Source organism: Amblyomma mixtum, chromosome 7 (genome assembly GCF_055824585.1).
Source record: "Amblyomma mixtum isolate Tamu chromosome 7, ASM5582458v1, whole genome shotgun sequence".
NCBI classification, from domain to species: Eukaryota; Metazoa; Arthropoda; class Arachnida; order Ixodida; family Ixodidae; genus Amblyomma; species Amblyomma mixtum.
Window position 1 is genome coordinate 9,526,084 of NC_143018.1, and position 19,162 is coordinate 9,545,245.

General features: G+C 50.0%; 1 protein-coding gene across 8 annotated transcripts in view; it reads left to right on the forward strand.

Moving 5' to 3' along the window:
- The first annotated feature begins 590 nt into the window (after positions 1 to 590).
- The window catches only part of LOC149334946 (choline transporter-like protein 1), a 40,490-nt gene continuing 21,918 nt past the window's right edge, over positions 591 to 19,162 (forward strand). For 2 of the 8 annotated variants that reach the window (XM_089551613.1, XM_089551618.1), the window contains exons 1-4: positions 591 to 639; positions 3,638 to 3,726; positions 5,125 to 5,196; positions 8,488 to 8,639. In XM_089551613.1, coding sequence (XP_089407739.1) covers positions 623 to 639; positions 3,638 to 3,726; positions 5,125 to 5,196; positions 8,488 to 8,639 — 330 coding nt within the window. In that variant the 5' untranslated portion in view covers positions 591 to 622. Of the gene's footprint in view, positions 640 to 2,193; positions 2,257 to 3,637; positions 3,727 to 5,124; positions 5,197 to 7,594; positions 8,156 to 8,487; positions 8,640 to 19,162 lie in introns of those variants that run through there. The other 6 variants (XM_089551620.1, XM_089551617.1, XM_089551616.1 and 3 more) reach the window with 5 other exon arrangements.

Below are 19,162 nucleotides of genomic sequence, written 5' to 3' on the forward strand. Positions count from 1 at the left end.
CCGCGAGCGATGCCGTGATGAGCGGGATCCCAAGCGGCTCCGTGATGTCTCTCCCTCCGAGCTGAACCACCGCGGCCGTCTGCTGCGGTCACCGCGGCTGCGGCGTCTGCTGTCGCGTCCGCCGCTGTTGCTGGTGTTTTCACCTGTAGCGTTGCTGAGGGCGGTCTTGGTTTGCTGCCTTCTGACTTTCTTGAGTCGTTCGCGGCAGTCCTTCGACCCGGTAGGGTGGGCCTCACCACAAATCACGCACTTTGGAGTGCAGGAATGTCCAGTCGGAGGGTTTTGCGTTCCGCACTGGCTACACGCGCGCACATTAGGTGTGGGGCACACGTCGGAGCGGTGGCCTTGCTGGAAACACACATAACACACTTGTCTCGTGGGGCGGTACGGGTAGCATGCCGTCTCGCCCCCGTAGTAGATAACATATTTTGGGACAATGGGACCGTCAAAGGTGATGACGGCCGTCTTGATTTTTCCTAACATCCGGGCGCTGAGTATGGTGACTCCTTGGGTGCGCACTCGTAAATGGGCCTTGAGTTCTTCCGGTGTCGTCCCGGGTCAATTCCATGGATCACGCCACGTTGGACATCGTCCGGCGCGGCCACGTAGGTGTTCATCTCAAATGCGCGTCCCGCAAAGGTGAGGCTGGTAATGCGACTCACGAGTTGGGCAGCTGATTCATGTGGGGTGCTTACGATAATGATGTTAGATCCTGGCCGGAGCCGTATGATGAAATCTTCGTCTTTGCATTGTTGGTTGCACGCTGCAACTACAGCGCGGGCTACCTGGTGGGTGTGAAGCTGTCTGACAGCAAGTCCTTTCTTCGGTCGAATGATAATTTTGAAATCGTTCTTAGGGAGCGGAGGCAGCCTGCGCCTTGGCTGGTGTCCTGTTCCTTGTCCGTTGGCGTTTCTGCCGGCGGCGGCTGGCCCTCCGTCGGTTGGGGTGAGTTGAGTTGAGTTGTCTTCGCCGGGGTTGTTTTGGGTGGTCGAATTGTTCCCCGCAGCGATCCGTCTGCTCTTCCTCTGGAGTTTCTTCTGGCGTTTGGACAATGCCAATTCCCAGCTGGCGTCGTTGTTGTAAGGGTTGGGCGGCTCCTGCGTGGCGGACGCCGCGTCAGCGTTGCTCACCGGGCTCTCGGAGTCAGTGGTGTTGAGGTCGTCCTCATCCATCTCCTGGGCGTCCGGTAAGTTTTGGGGCAATCCTTCCATGGTCTGATCGAATGTGTCGTTCGCAGAGCGGGGTCGATTTCAGGCCGCACCACCGCTGCCTTGTCAGGCCTAGCGGCCCATGTATTCCCGTAGGCGAAGATGCCCTGCCGGTAGGCTCGGCGAGACGCCGTCCGAATCGCAGAGTCAAGTCCGATGAGGAGCCAAAATTTGGTCCTACCGTTCGGAACCTGGTGTCCAGTTGGGGCAGCTTGTGAGTTCTTTCAGCTCCAAATAAAATCTGGTGGCGCTGTGGATTGGTACGGTTCGGAATGGTCAAAAACTGCGGAGGCAATGCGACACACGTCCGCACCTCTCGGCAGCCATGACGGATCCCCCTCAGAGCCCCTTTAAGTTTTTTTTGGCCACGACGCTGGAAACCATACAAAAATATCAAGGTAAAGCTTGTTGAAAAATTCATTCGTGCTGTCACTACTTATGCAGTTCAGAAGCAGTCTTTAAGCCGGGCCGTTTCGTTTACTGTAAACAACCTAATTTTTGCGAAGACCCAGTTTTGCCGTTTCTGACGGTTCACATATACCCCGCGAAAAATTGTTGCCGCGAATAATTTGGCGGAAAAAAAAAGCGCGAAGGGGCGTACGTAAGACCTCTGCTTCGCAAAATTTAGTACTTGATCGTGAAATATTCCGATACTGCGACTTTACCAGAACTCGCTAAATACGGAGCTCGCGATAAGTCGTTCACAGTATCTAGTTCGCTCCTTTCAGTGTGATCTGACACTCATCCTCAATAAACCAAGTTCGCGCGCACGGAGGGCGAGCCGTCCGCCTAAATTCGCACACGTCGAAAACACATGGGTCGTCGACCCTGAATTGATTCTGAAGCCAATGGGCCGCAAAGAAACCGCGTGCGCCGTGTTCTTCTAGGCGTGTGGCGGCGCGCCCGTGGTTCTAAAAAGCGGCGGAAACGCGCATAGCGGAAGCAGCAGTCGCGGTAACCACGGGAAACGCCGCGCCGGGCCCGCGGAACACAAGCGACAGGCGACCGCAGCGGCCGGCCTACCCGCCTGGTCTGTCGCCGATACGTGGTGAGCATTTTCGAAAATTGGGCAACCGCGTTTGCATTTGCAATGTGCGTGTGTTCTGTGACTGCAAAGCCGGCGAGTGCTTGAACCAGAAGAAGCAAGTTGGGAAAAGGGGCTTCCTGATCGTATACTAATCCAGAACATCAGGTCCGGAAGTCGGCATCTTCCACGATCGTGTCTCTATTGAGCACGGTGGCGTCATCTATGCATTCATGGCTGTGCAGTCACAAATTTTCAACAGCTTTCAGAAGTTCTCTATATGAGCTACAAGCTGACGAGACAATTTGTACAAACGTTCGAGTTTGCAGAAAAATAAGCGCGTCACAATTTTAAACATGCAAAACATTACCAACTTGTGTGATTAGAGGGCAAATGAGCTAGAATTTCATTGAGCTTTCAGAGAAAGGCGAACTGTCGTTGACGTGAAGGCGGTAGCAGCAGGGACAGCATTTTCGTATCGAGCGGTTACTCTGAACCGGGGGCTAAAGATGACCCAGCAAACCGGACCGCAAAAGTAAGTCACCTTCTTAGAATACATTATTGTCGCCAGTACAGGTTTATTTCATCAGGCCAAGGTTGGGTAAACGTTTAACTAGAATCCCGAAAGCTATGGCAGAGAAAATAATTATATGAGTCTTACGCGTATTTTCTAGTTTCTAAACATTTCATGATGTTTAGGATACTGAGTAGTAGCCCTTTAATTTATTATTGGACGATTGTGAACGATGTTCGCGAGTTAATGCTTTTGAAGTTTAGGTTTCAAACTTTCATTTTCGATCGTGGTTTTGGACTGATTAAGGGGATTAGGCTATGGGGTTAAGACGCATAAAGAGAGGAGCGGCTTACGACAAACAGTCACTCGCGCTCTCATGCACCGCGATATGCCATCTTCGTGCGCTGTATGCAAGACAAAGGCTACAGAAGGATATGGCATGTCGCATCACCTGCGAGTAAACGTGCCAAATGGTACATCTGCACATTTCATGATAGGTTTGGCATATGCAGAATACACATTGGGGCTACATATAACGGTTAATGCATTAACGGTTATATTTAGCACCAACACCCATGGGTGTTGTCGATAGTATTTAAATGCGTTTCGAAGTACGTTTTGCAGCACTAACGTATACGGTAAGTGAAGGTGACACTGTTGTGTGCATTTCTGCTTCCACCTAGCTGCTAGTATGTGTATACCGGCAAGTTGCTGTTACAGTCGTACGTGATGATGCTCTAAGCGTTGCTGTGGACGAATAATCCCATTATGAGCTCGTCCCGCGCAAGAAAAGACATGACAACGTCGTCCTCGGCGCGTCCGGTTTGCACCTAGCTTAAAGTATTATGCTAGCTTTACAGCTCTTTTCTGTAACCGCACTCCTGCGTATAGGTGCTGCCCCCTGGCGCCGCTTCCACGCGCAGATGGCGGCGTGCTGCTGTTGCTGCTGCGACCGCAACAACCAGGTCCATTCGGCGGACGTAAGTTTCACCGAGCCTCATTTTGCTGCAACCAAATGAGCGTCTTCTTAAATCAACCTGATCCTCTACGTCATTTAACAAACGTCGGATTCAAATCTTCACTTTCTCAGTGCGGAGTAACAGATATGCAGGGACATGTCTGTAACCTAAAATGAACTCCTTGTTTACAATTGATTGCATTGTTGTTTTTTTTCTGAGCAATGCCTCTCAGTGGAAACATATATACGACTCATTCAGAAAATGAGACGTATTGAGATCACTTAGTCAGGCAAGCGCTTAAGAACCGTCACACCCTGCAACATTTCTGAGGGTGGCAAAACATCACTATTTACATAAGGTTATGGCTTTGCGCTCTGCAGAACAACAACTAGCAGAAAAACTAAGCACACGTGTATGAACGTTTCCTCTGCAGAAGTTGGAGAAAGCAGTTGTAATAGCTTTTACGAGGAGGGGGTCGGCGCTGATCGGCCAACCGACCCTCACAGCTCAATAACAGCCGCTGCGCTTAACAAGCTTGATGAATACATTATACGCAACTTTCATCGCTGAATGGGCTCAGGAGCGATAGATGACGCTGTCGAAGACACCCGTGCACACGCATGTGGATTTCTGGCAACGCGTCGCTGATGCATAGATGGGCGGATGTTGCCAAGGGTGACTACGTATACGTGCGGACGACAAGATCGCAGATCCGTGTTCTGACTACGCCGTTGTACGCAAAGTATGAGCAGTTCTATACCACTAGGACTGTGATTAATGGGGCCGACCCGCCAAGCTACAACCAAGATGAGCTTTATTTCGCCCCTGAAGCAGATTGTTGGCAGCAAGGACCTCGGCGTGAACATGACCGCCTTGGAGAGCCTGTAAAGCACAGTGGTAGGGTCTGCTTTGAAGAAACAGACGCGGTTGACGCAGCTTTTAGGGAACGAACGCGACTTTTGGCGCACCTATAGTATTTTTGGCTGTAATACAGGGAGTTCACGTACTATGAACGACGGGTACAACGAACCTAATCCGCGTAACCGTCAGGTTCGTCATAAGTGGGCTCGACTGTGCCAGCAATGTGCCACTGCTGTGACCAGAGCTCGCCATGCATGATCACCGTTCGGAGGCGCACTGGGCCGTTGTGGCCAGCTTAACCTGAAATTACGGAGCGAACACAAAAGCTATACCGGCGATGTAGTGCAGCCACGACAACGCGAACCGATAGCATGCGGATGAGGCGCTCAATTGTCTGCGCCCTCGTGCCGAGGTTATCGATTCACACTGTCGTCGCCACGGTGCCACAGGCGGTTGTCGGTCGGCTATGCTTTCCGTGACTTTACTGGAGTGCTATTGCGTCATATGACTTCTTTGAATTGCCGAAGTGTTCTTTCCCTTTCTTTTTTTCCCCCGTAGGGTTTGGAGAGGCAACGCTCGTGCACAGATACCGGCTGGCTTCTGGTGTTCGCTGCCTTCTGCGCCGGACTGGTACGACCTTACTGCTCTTCAGAAGTTGAAAAGTAAGGCAGGAGAATGCTGCGCATCGTACACCGCACTACAGCTTAGTCAACAAGTTCTGCCTCCCGGCTTACCTGTGGGTATACATAGTTGCAATAGATGAGGTGCGTTTCCGGAGTCAACGCAGAGGATCATGGGAGAATTGTCTGCTACCGCTACTCCCGGTTACAAATTTCGCGCCCCGCTCGCTTGCTTCTTCACAGTCGCCGTGTTGAGATCACTTATTCAATTAATTCATTTGTGCTGAAACATAGCTGATATTGCACTGCATCATCGCAGTAACAACGCGACATTGACTGTACCATGATTCGTTGCGTGTTCTCATACGGAATGAGCTTCAATGAAACCGAAATAACAATGTGGAGAGGGCTTTTACGAGCACACCATGCGATGCGTTCAGAGGCACGGTACGCATAGTGGCGTGTACTATAGGTCTTATTGATACTATTGATTCGACGATCATCTACACAGACGCATCACTAATTCACTTCGGAGCAGCTGTTTATTCGTTGCGAGTGGCAACCAGGCAGTGACACACACCCTTCATCCTTACACTGATCTCCCTCCCGCAGCCACCCTCCCGAGTCCTGTCTTTTGTGTGCCTTCTGTGTCCCCGTTTCTTGCGCCATTACCAGTTTTTTTTCTTTCAACATGAATCAATTTGCCCAAACTAGAGTTTTACTTTACCCGATAATTACCAGTATTCAAGACCTCTCCCTATCACCCCCAACCCCTCAGGATACTATACCGATTCAGTACTGGCTATAGCCGCGATTCATACGGGTCGGATGAATCTACAGGATGATCTACTAGAAGCTCTCGCCAAACTACGTCCCCACACTGTCACACGTACTGAAGTGGGTTCCTTGTCACACTGGAATCCAAGGCAATTTGGTGGTGCATCGCCCCGCCCGCGAACTTCAACACCAGGCGCCTGGGATTCCCCGGCGACATCCACCCACATGGTACACTACTATCCACTACAAACAACAAATCTTCGCTATAACGTCATTAGAGGAACTCTTCGTACACTTCCTTTTCTGGGCAAATCTCTCACCACCATGATACGCATTGTTCGACGCATACACCTAAATACAGTGCTTAATCCTGCCCTTCTTTTCTCTACCGTATCCGACACTCCCCCACATGCACCAATCGTCCTGAACCCTACGCTAATTTATAACATTCCCTTTTCGCCTACCTCGTTGCCATTCAGTCCCCTCATTTTCATTTTTTTTTTTACATTTTACATGTTTCGTTTTTTGCCCCCCATTTTCGTGATGCTTCTTATCACGGAAACCCCTTTCTCAGAAGGTGTCGAGCCCTCCAGGGAGCGCGCAAAAATGTGTCGTCTGCTTGGAGGGAAAAAAATCTCTGCGCCTCCCGTAAACGAGAGTAGAGTAAGCATGAAATGTTTACGGGCCTAATGTCATCTCGGTGGACACCCGAACCGCACCGTACAGGAAGGGAGGAACGCCACCACCCGTTCAGCGCGACGCCTTGCCATTTGAACGCAAGGTTTTTTGAGGAAAGGAAATGGCGCAGTAATTCTCTGCCATCTCGGTGGACACCCGAACCGCACCGTAAAGGAAGGGAGGAACGCCACCACCCGTTCGGCGCGATGCCTTGCCCTTTGAACGCAGCGCTTCTCCCCCGGATCACGTATGACAACGAAGTGTACCATGGCATTTATGTGCTTTTTGCACGCGTTATTAGAAATCGGAAATTATAATTCCGTGCATTATCAAACCCACAGCTCAACTGATATCTTGATAAACATTGAGAAGGCACTGCCAGCAGTTATTTTTTGTCTCGTTTGGAGACCAACCGGCGCTTGCATGCCGGTCGCGTAGGAGGGCTTAGAGAGTCTCGTTAAATCTCGTCAAGTCTCGAACGGTGCCCGGATGTTCTCGTTTTAGAGCCCGGATGACTGGAATTCAGTGCCCGGATGAGTGGAATTCAGTGCCCGGATGACTGGAATTCAGTGCCCGGATGAGTGGATTTCAGTGCCCGGATGATGGCTCTCGGTCTCGGCGTGACGTCACCACACTGCCGACAACGGGAGCTAAAAGCATTTCATGCTTAAAATTCTCTGCATCTCCCGTAACCGAGAGTAGAGTAAGCATGAAATGTTTACGGGCCTAATGTCATCTCGGTGGACACCCGAACCGCACCGTACAGGAAGGGAGGAACGCCACCACCCGTTCAGCGCGATGCCTTGCCATTTGAACGCAAGGTTTTTTGAGGAAAGGAAATGGCGCAGTAATTCTCTGCCATCTCGGTGGACACCCGAACCACACCGTAATGGAAGGGAGGAACGCCACCACCCGTTCGGCGCGATGCCTTGCCCTTTGAACGCAGCGCTTCTCCCCCGGATCACGTATGACAACGAAGTGTAACGTGGCATTTATGTGCTTTTTGCACGCGTTATTAGAAATCGGAAATTATAATTCCGTGCATTATCAAACCCACAGCTCCACTGATATCTTGATAAACATTGAGAAGGCACTGGCAGCAGTTATTTTTTGTCTCGTTTGGAGACCAACCGGCGCTTGCATGCCGGTCGCGTAGGAGGGCTTAGAGAGTCTCGTTAAATCTCGTTAAGTCTCGTACGGTGCCCGGATGTTCACGTTTCAGAGCCCGGATGACTGGAATTCAGTGCCCGGATGAGTGGATTTCAGTTCCCGGATAACTGGAATTCAGTGCCCGGATAACTGGATTTCAGTGCCCGGATGAGTGGATTTCAGTGCCCGGATGAGTGGATTTCAGTTCCCGGATAACTGGAATTCAGTGCCCGGATAACTGGAATTCAGTGCCCGGATGAGTGGATTTCAGTGCCCGGATGAGTGGATCTCGGTCTCGGCGTGACGTCACCACACTGCCGACAACGGGGGCTAAAAGCATTTCATGCTTAAAAACGGAGTCCGCGGTAAATTTTGCACATATCAATGGTTGGAAACGAACGCTCGTGGATGCTTTAGGCTTAATCCACTTCCAAGAGGCGAAAACTGCGCATGCGCTGTGCCGGGTTCGCGATTGCAGATTTCGCCGTCTGCCGCCCAGCAAACTAAAAACCTCTCAGAGACGTCTAGCTAGGCGTCTCTGAGACGTTTTTGGTTTGCTGGGCGGTTGTGCTTGCCGCCATCGTGAAGTGCGCATGCGCGGTTCAAGCTGCCGGTTTGTTTTCAACCAGTGGAGTTGGGGAGGAGAGGAGCGCATGCGCAGAGCGGTTGTGTGAGAAAAGCGAATGCGGCGACGCAGGGCGTGCTTCTTTGCTGGGCGGTGCGCAAGGGCGGCGACCCCCTGCGGCTTCTCAACGGGATCGACAGCCAGGGGAACGTGTGCGGCCGCGAGCGCCAACGGCCGCTGCAGCCCGGGTGGCCGGACGCCGGCCTAAACACCTCGGGACTCACGTGAGAGACAGTCGTCACAATCATCACTGCTAGAGGCCCGTGTGCTGTGCGAGGTCAGTGCACGTTAAAGAACCACGGGTGGTCGAAATCTCCGGAGCCCTTCACTACGGCGTCCCTCATAGCGTGAGTCGCTTCTGGACGTTAAAGGGCGACTGAAGCACTTTTTTTGAAAATCGGGTTGGCAGCGGCATCCTATAGTCTTTCATGCTGTATACTGGAATATCGCATCCAAATAAGGCAAAAACAAGCCCGAAGTGCCTTTTTTAGCCGAAATATGCGGCCTGTGCCGCGGGGCACGCCGCGCGGCGCGCCGCCGCCCGTGGTTGGTCAAGAGAGGTCGTGACGTCACTTTGAGGACTGGAGAAGCTGCCGATGCGGACCCGGCGCTGCGTTGAGTGCAGATCGCAGCTTTCCGTGTTGTAAAAGCGAATACGGCGACTATTTTTATGCGAAGCATATTGCTAGAGCTACCACTCACGCCGTCGCCGTGGGACCCCCTCGTCACACCGTGACGTCGCACCACGTGACACCGTGACGTCACACCACGTGACATCGGATGAGAGAGCCGGCCTCCACCTCGCGCCCGCGCCGTGGGACCCCTAGCCGTCACGCCACGTGACACCGTGACGTCACACCACGTGACATCGGATGAGAGAGCCGGCCTCCACCTCGCGCCGTCGCCGTGGGACCCCTAGCCGTCACACCCGCGCATTCCCGCGCACTTCGAACGCGCGTTCACACTCGGTGTAGGTGAAACGCTCGCTCCACCGGGCAGGCAGACGCGGCTTCCGTGGCAATCCAGGCGCTCACCCAACGCGCGTCTCGGGGTTAGTCGGCGTTCCGCTGTAGCCATGCCGTTGTCTTCCCCCACGACGAAGGCTTCTAGTGGTTGTATTAAAATGACCAAGTATTCAACCAAGGAAAGCCATGTATTACCAAGCCTAGCCACTAATATGCTTCGCATTCCCCAGGCTTAGCCAAGCTGAGCCTCAGCATTTTTTTTTACTGACCTCCGAAGAAAAGGCTACTACAGTTTGCTCATTCCACGTATCGCCTGAAACCAAAAAAGACACAAGCAAAAAATTCTACGCCTAGCACAAGCATACGCCAGCGTCAAAGACGCGATGCAGACCATGCGTAAAAGGTGCCAGCACAACCTCGGCTCGTATTCTCGGAAAGGAAGGGGTGCGAAATATACTCAAGTCAATTACCACCACCGGACGCCTCCTGGCTCGCCCGGAAGAGCGTCATCCTAAAGAAAAGGCCCAAAGCACTGTGTACAAAAAATCCTGTTCTCAGTTGCAGGTTGGGGCAAGAAAGTATTTCAAGGAAACGATGAAGGAGCACAAAGTTGGTGTCAAAATTAGCGAAGCGCAGTGGCCAAGCACTGCGAGGCATGTGACCACAAGATAGTGACGCAATCATAGTGCGCTGGAAACCAAGCCAAATACGTGCACAAGGCTGCTGCTTCACTCATGGCGCGTTCAGCAGATGCCAGAAAATATTAATCGCTGCCTCGGAAACGTTCGCCCTTCCTAGATTTGCAGTTTAGGTTCAGTGAAGTAGTCGCCAACTATATGTGTGTTTAAAAGCCAAGCTAGCTGCAACTCGCCCGCTGCCACAACTTTATGAAGAAACCGAGTAAGGTTGCGGTGTTTTCTTGCAAAAACTCGGTTGGCATTGATTTCTCTCATAAATCTGCATCCGAAATCAACGTCGAACGCTTTCATTTTAATTCCTTAGCTACGATTAAACGAGATGCCGCATATGAAGAGCTTCGATGCTTGCTTGCTTTGCTTTATTGTGCTTTGCTCTGCTTGCTTCCTTGCTTGGACACGTCGAACCGAGTATAAAATCACTAACGTCTCACTAACGTCTTGCTGAGGAGAGCGACACATGCTTGAGCCTCTAAAAGGTTCTTCATGGGTTAAGTGAGCATGTTTCTACTTTTAAAAGAGGCGCTTCTTCGGAATGGTGACACGCCTCTCATGCGCGAGAAAATCGAAGGAACTGTGTCATGGTTCAGCCGCGCCTTTTCGACAGAAATCTCCAGAGGTCACATTAGGGACAAGCTATGCATGTAGCCGTTCTTACGAAAGTGCTTCGAGCAGAGTAGGCTTGCTTTGGTCAGCTTGAATTCTTCGTTACAGCAACGAGCGCTTGCGCTGCGAGCTTTTGATCTTGCTAAAAACAGTGGAAGACGACACAGTCTCGGCCGTATTTGTTCATGGACACGAACGCAGAGTAGTACCTCGTGTTGAATCTGATTCTCAAGGTCGGCTGGCACGCTTTGTACGTCACAACGCACGCAGCACGAGAAACAACGCGCGCTGAAAGCTCTCTCGGGTGCGCCGAAGTATCCCCGGCTCCTCAACGTGACGTCACGTTGGCCGGCATGGACGAGGTTTCCCTCTCCGCTGTTCTCCTCTCCTACGCTCGCGCGGGCGCGGGAGATTTGAACATCGCGTTTTTAATTGGTTATTGCGCCACTGTTTTGGCCAAAATCGAAAAAATAATTTCACAGACGTGATCAGCAATGACACTACTTCAAAACCCTAAAAAATTAGCTGATTCGAAAACCGCCTCAGTATCCCTTTAAACCCCATAAACCAAACTAAGCCAAACCAACCAGACCGCAGTTGCGTAAACCGCGAGGCAGTGATGATTGGCGAAATTTCCGGAGCCCTTCACTACGGCGTCCCTCATAGCCTGAGTTGCTTCGGGATGTCGACGTTAAACCAAACCAAACCAATCATCACTGCCTCGCGGCTTACGCAACTGCGGTCTCGTTGGTTTGGTTTGCTTTATGGGGTTTAACGTCCCAAAGCGACTCAGGCTATGAGAGACGCCGTAGTGAAGGGCTCCGGAAATTTCGACCACCTGGGGTTCTTAACGTGCACTCACATCGCACAGTACATGGGCCTCTAGAATTTCGCCTCCATCGAAATTCAACCGCTGCGGCCGGGATCGAACCCGCGTCTTTCGGGTCAGCAGCAACTGCGGTCTGGTACAAAATGACGATGCAGTCTTAGCAACTCTGGACATATATGGTGCAGAATATCTGTTGCGTTTATGCCACTACACTCGCAATACCGCTGCAAGTTAACACCTCGTGACGCCATTTTATTCGGATCAATTAGTGATTGACATTCTGGCCAACCCGCGTGGCGCGCGGCCATGACGTAATGCGTGGCGTCACTCCGTTCGCGACGCGTTACACCTGATGTGTTAAAGCCAGCGGCATCGACACAGCATAAACCGGAAACGTAACGTGTCCTTGATAGCTGTCGATTTAAAATAGAAAAGTGCCACACTTTCTGGCTTTCCTCTAGAGGGAACAAATAATTGACAGCGCGACTGCCAATTCTTTGCCGGATACTTATCTCGTCTGCGCGGGGTCACGGCCCACTCAGCGAAAACAGTGGGGGAAACGAGTTTGAACGACGATCAGAAATGACCACGAGAGAACCTTAGCGCTGAAGAAACAGATTACTGTTGAAAGAAAATACACATACTTTATTTTTTACTTTCGCTTCACAACTGATCAGGCACAGCGGGAGCTCCAGCATGTCATTCTAAACAGGATGTTTCACCTATAGGACTTTGCACAATTTTTAAAAATAGGCTTTTTGATTTAAAAGCGCGCTTTCTTTTGTGGCATAGCATTGTCGGGGGTGTACATTAGAATACAGCTACGACGTACTAAGTAGCAGGCTGGTTAACTAATATTGGATGGCTAACTTTTTAACTATTACTGTTAGGCCCACCGTAGATAATATCCATATAAGTTTTCAGAATCTCGAAAACGTGGTTACAATTGGCGTTGAGGCCCAACAAATTTCGGCTACATATCGCGCCAAAATACAAATTCGAAATTATAAAAACTGATATGGACATTACTTACGGTGGGCTACACGCCTCTCAATAATTAAGGAGCCTAACAGTAATAGTTAAAAAGAGAACTATTCAATATTAGTTAACCAGCCTGCTTGTCCCGTCAGAGCCCTCGTCCCGTGTCCAGTTCTTGTTCTTGTCCGTCGTAGTTTGCGCTGTTTTACTAGAATGCGTGTATACCAACTCGCCCAACTGAACGTTCTGCTCAGCCTGCTGTCAGCACGTCCTAGCTGTTTTCTGATGAACAACACCGCTGACAATGCTATGCCGAAAAAGCACTCTTCGATTCAAAAATCATATTTTAAAAACTGCGTAAAATCTTAGGTGAAACACCCTGTATATAGCCCGCCTGCGAAAAAATCACAGGGGAAACAGACGACAGCGCTGAGAAGCAGCAGACACGCATCATTCATGAGGTTTGTCAGTCTGCTCGTCTGGTCAGCCTGCTGTAAGCAACGTTACTAGATTACTTAATCTAGTAACTTTGGCTGTAAGCACCACTGATAGGGGAGCTGGATGCCGCATCGGGCGCCCGAAAGTGAAGCCACCGGAAGTAAGCGGCCTTGTCCCGGAAGTCAGCCTTTGGCAGTGCATGAAATCGGATCTCAGCACGGTTTTTCAGTTCCAGTTTTGTTTTCCCACTTAGCATTTCGTCTTTTCGCCGTTCTGGTCTTTTTCCATGACAATGCCTACCTTTTGCGCCACCAACTGAGCGAGGAGACCGGCGAAGTCTTCGGGAAGGACGTTTCAAAAATAAGGGTCCATTGCATCGCAATGGGACGACACTAGCAGACGACAGGACGTCGCTACACGCAGCAAGTATGGAGCCTCGTCTACTCGGCTCGGTGTCGTCTCGTTTGCCTAGCTTCGCCAACTCTGCTCTTTACTGCGATGCTTGTTCCCACGCTCAAGCCCAAGTTATGCTATCAATGGGGGATAAATATAAGAAAGAATAGGTGGAAACATTCACCAGGCAGCTGACTTTGCAGCGACCATTTTACCGAATTATATTTAGACCGAACCGGAGCGTGGGCTAGGCTACTATCTTGTGAGGTGTCGACGGTGTTCTGTTGGTTCACATTAGCGCCTCCAAAAGGTATGGTACTGCTTTTTTTCGACGGAGCGTGTCATGTACTGTTTCGTATTGTAGCAAGTTAAGCCTGAATGGTCTTTAATTCGTGGTGCTTGGTGCATTTTACATCTAACAGCGCTTCTCACGCGCACTGCACCATTCGCCTTTCTTGTCAGTCGATCCTCTCGCGCTGTGCCTTTTCTTTGCTGCACGAAAAATCGGTTTTAAGGTGACCTAGCCTGATCGTCATTCCACTACTTCTCCTTTACGCTCGGAAGACAAGAACCAGGCAAGAACATAGTATTTAATGCACGTACCCCTTTGCCGAGGCAGGGTGAGACCTGCATGCCTGTTTTCTTCGCTTTCGCAGAAATTACAGGGTTCTGCACACAATGCTCACATTTCTCGCGTTCAGCTTGCTTGTTCCTTTCATATAACAGCAGACATCACTCGAAAACAACGCAAAAAACTGAGAACGAAAGGGCGAAAGACACGACTTTTTGCATTGAAATACACAGCAGACACCCGACTTCCGGGACAAGCGGTTCAACTTCCGGTGGCTTCACTCGCGCTCGTCTCGGAAAGCGGGAATGCGGCATCCAGCCACCTAGTGGAGATCAGTGGTAAGCACGTCCTAGCTGTTTCTGATGTACTACACCGCTGAAAATGCTATGCCGAAAAAAAAGCACTCTTCTAACTCAAAAATCCTATTTTTAAAAACTGCGTAAAGTCTTAGGTGAAACACCCTGTATATATACCGCCTGCGAAAAAAATCACTGGGGCGACAGACGACAGAGCTGAGAAGCAGCAGACGCGCATCATGCGCAAGGTTTGCCAGTCTGCTGTCGTATCAAGCAACGCAAATAACGCTCGGGGTCGTCCGCACTGATACTCGCGTGCTCGTACTTTAGTGACCTGCGGAAAGTACGGAGCGCTTCGACGGTGTAGAAAATTCCCCTCCGAGCACGCGTCATTCCGTATATTTACGGGCGATTTTTCCTCGAATGCAGACGACACCAGAGTGCGTGCCGGCTTCCTGGTCGGACTGCGAAGAGGACGGGCGCATGGCGCAAAATGTCGGTCAGCATAAACAATGCCGGCCGACTTCGCAAAGTGGAAAGAAAAACGTTTGGCGAGGAAGTTTATTGTGTCGCGCAAAAGCTGTGCACGGGAAGAAATGGTCGAGCAGATTACGCGCAGCCAGGCACGCCGTTTGTGACGTCATTCGTTTGTTTGCTTGCGCTGCTCCCGGGCCTTTCCCGCTGGCCCTCTTCGTTTATGCAGACAGGTGATGGTGGCCCTGGCTACTTTGCGTCATGTAGATAAGCAATGAGGGAGAAAAAAAAAACACTTGCAGGTGTCCGCAAAAGTTTTCGGAAGACGAAGAGAACAACAGAGCCTTATTGTTTCTGGGCAGCCGAAGTATGCAGCCAGGAACTGAAAGGTGTGCTGTGTATACTCCGTTTCGTACATAGCAGGTAACGCTGCGGAGGTTGCTGAAGTAGTGCGTCCGCGAAACTATATTACTCCGCCACGTATCATTCGTTCTTCTCGAAGCTCCAGTCATTGTTGGGACGAAAACAAAGAGCCGTATAAAACAATGTAGCAGCATTGAAAATCGCGGTCGAAGCAGTAAGGCGCTCAGGGTTCGGGCTCTCTGGCCATAATTTTCACAGAGTAAGAACTACTTTTTTGGGCGCGGATTTAGTAGAAGCGATTCGCCCTACCAACCGCGTATCATACCGCCAAGCGTACTTTTTTCTTCTCGAAATCTCGACGAGTCGCAGGACGAAAATGTGCCAAGAGGTAAAAGAAGTCCAGGAGGTGCCAGTATCGGCACTTAAGATTTGTCGCTACGAAATATGTTTGTGTTCGCTTTGGTTGTACGGCGAACTACTTTTTGAGTGCGGACTTAGCCTGCGCGAACAGGCGTGCTAGCTTTCCCAGCGTTGCCTGCTATGTATGAAACGGAGTATAGTCCCCCGCGTGACCTGCGCAGTGCACCCCTCAATGCCTGCGTGCGTTTCCAATTAGTGAGGAAATTTACGTTTTCGTGATTTCGGCGTTCCGAAAACTTTTATCGACCCATGTACTTATATAGATCATGCAAAGTTACGAGAGACGAGAACAGGCGTCCCCTGCACGTGCATGTGCGCAAGAGACGTCCGGTAGACCGGTGCACATCTCCGCTAATACGTCCCCAGTATATGCTAAAGACGTCTATTAAAACTGAGCTGTCAAAAGCAGCTGCCTTTTCTGGTTCCCTTGCCCGTTCATTCCCCGCGGCAGAGTGATCGCACGATTAATTCGTTCATTACCCGCCCCGGTGCCCGAAGATGTCAGATCGAATTCCAACCGCGCCGGCTGCATTTCGACGACGCAAAAGACGCCCGATCTATATACTGTGAGATGTGGTTAAATAACCTCATGTGGTGTCACTCCACTCCGGCGCCTCTCATAGCCTCATGTGCTCATTTACGACGTCAATACCGTCATTATTTCAGAAATTGCCGGCCTATGGGATTTATTTATTTATTTTAAATACCTTACAGGCCCATTGGCCATTGTGTAAGTTCAACAAAGTGGTTGTTTGAGCGTGTTGGTGAGACATGATATAAAGTTGAAGCGCACAACCAGACGAGGACGTCTGGTATTTAAAAATTGGTGGTATTTTAGCTACCTTCCAGTCCAGTATTCCTGTATTAAAGACTGCTGAAAAATATGAAATAAAATTTTACTTGCCACTGGAACTGTATTTTTTTAAATTTTAGTATTAATGCCATCAACACCAGCTGAAGTAGATGCCTTAAGAGAATATATGAGACACGTGATGCCTTCTTCAGTTATTTGAATAGGTGTCATGTAGCGGTAATTAAGATCGGGAACTTCAGGTAGAGTAGAATTATCTTCAGAAGAGGACACAGATGAAAAGAAGGTGTTAAATATTGCGGGGCACTCGTTGTCTGGGATGGGGGTGTTATTTTGTAGAGAAATGGAACTATCATCACGCTCAGGGCATATTTATTTCCAAAACTTTTTGGGGTTAGTTTTCATAAGGGCTGGAATATCATGCGAAAAATAGTTGTCTTTTGCAGCAGATAAGGCGGAGCAAGAGAGTTTTAGGGTGTCACTGTACTTATTCCAAGCAGAAATGGTACAAGCACGCGCAGTCCGGTATATAGCCGCTTTTTCTTGTTCCTTAGTCGTTTAAGCCTTCTAGTAAACCAGGGATTAGATTTATCTTTAGTTATTTTCATCACAGGGACATACCGGCTGTTCAAATATGAAATCTGATCTCTAAAGAGTACCCAGTTTTCTTCAACGCATCGGTTGTTAATTGAAGGCAGAAATGTATGATAAAAGAAGGTTTCTAGTTCTGTGTTGATAGCTGTGAAATTAGCCTTATTATAATCATGAATCTTCTTTGTCACATAGCCCATAAACGGAACTGGGATGTCAATACTTGGATGAAGTAAACGATGATCGCTGAATCCCTCTAAATGAGTTACTTCTCCTATCATTTCTGGCACTGTTGTCAGTATCAGATCTAATATGTTAGTGTCGCGTGTGGGTTGGTTCACAACCTGAAACAGGTTGAAATCAAGCATCAGGTTACAAAATTCTGTTGAAATATGACAAGATGATCAAAGTTGAGCCCAGTTGATTAAAGGGTAATTAAAATCTCCGATGAGATAGATGCTATGAGCAGGGCATAATTCTGTTGCTTTTAATAATACTGATAATAATACTGATAATAGCTGACAGGAACCGAGACTCCCGGCGCATATACGGTCCACGTAACAACAGCCTGGAAAACAAGCGGCGGCGAGTGCATCGTCGCTTGAGCGGTACGTGTCATGCCTCTTTCCAAGCCGGTCGGTTCAGTGGCTGGAAACAGTTTGAAAATAGCAGACTGGTTACGCACAAACCTAGCTGCCCAACAGGGCTACAATTAAGGCACTCAAGAAAATCCAGCGAGCCAGCAAAGGCGCTGTTGCTGATTGCATATATAGTCGCAACACCGCGAATGTTTCCGAGTATCGCATTCCTTTTGTCACACTTCAGCAACCAGTTTTGCGCAGCCTGGTGCAGAGACCCCTCTTCGAGTGATACAGGGCGCTTTAATGACCGCCCTGTATATAATGTTTTAATGAGCGCGTTTTGGAACACAGGCAATCCCTCAGCAGCGGCACTGGCAGCAATCTACCCTTGCATTGTAAGAGCTGCGACACCAAAAACTGTTCTCCTTACCTGGAAAAAACCAAGTTTCTTTCTAAGGTCAAAACAAAAACCGAAAGAGAAGTTATCGAGGCTTATTTCATCTCCAAAAGGGCCGCTATAAGTGCGTTAGCGCGCCTTCTTTATCTCTTTCTAGGCAAGAGATCAATTTCTTAGATGGGCATATCCGAGCTGATGATGATGATGATGATGATGATGAAGAAACTTTATTTCCACCAGAAGAAGACCCGTGCCCCTCCGGGACCGCACGCAGGCGTCCGGGAAGGGGCAGCGCCGCAGCTGGAAGACTAGCAACGATATAGTCGCGCAGCTTCTGCTGCCAGGCGGGTAGCGTGTCGTTGTATGCTAAGGTCGGCACTTCTGAGTATGGTCTCCCATTCCTCTGCATTATTGATTCTGCCATATCCTGGGGCACTGGGGCATCTCCATAGTATGTGTTCGAGTGTAGCGGTATGCCCGCAGAACTCGCACACCTCCGCATCCTCCCTCGTGTCACCTCCTGTCCGAGCTCCATGGGTCGTAACCACACGTGGTCTTGTTGACACTGTCATTGCCGTGCACACATTGCTTTTACTTCTGCTTGTCTCCTTGTTTGCCTGTGATAGCCATTATAAGCACCCAGCTTTCGCAAAATAAAGTCAGTTGGAAGTCTGCGCTTTGCGTGTGTGTGTTCGTGCCTTCTTTTGTCCCGTCGTCTTCGCGCAGTTCTGTTTCGCTCTAACCATGAACCGACTAGCCCAACATCATGTCTTACTTCTATACAGGGGTTTTCCGTCCTGATAACCACGCTCCGCAGCTGATCGACGCGCGCTGTACACGTAGCGCATGCGAGGCGACCTCCACCAAGGCCCCTATCAGTCGATCAGCGATTAATCTCGCCGGCGGCAGCGTCCCGTAATCCGGTCTCCTCGCAGCCACACTTGCATCTTCTCTTCCTCTCGCTTCCCTCCCCCTTTTGGCCCCTTTGAATGGTTTCGCCCGAGCTGAAACGAAAGCGTTCAACCGTACAGATGATTACGTAATTGCGGAAGTGCTTCTCGGTGCGATTTCGTTCCGACGATGCGGCCACAATCCACCTCGTGGCCTGTAAAACTCGAGCGAGCGAAGTTCGATCTCTGCTGTCGAGTGAGTCGGCAGCGCAGTATCTCTTTACGAAGCAAACCGCAACGCCTCGTATCTAACACGCAGTGGCCGCATATTGCTGTTGTAGCGGTACAGATAAGGTACCTTGTTGGTCGAGTTGGTGTTTGAACATTATGAAGCAACACAGTGCAAAAGGGAAGGGACAGAAGAGAACAGACACAGAGACATTTTTTTT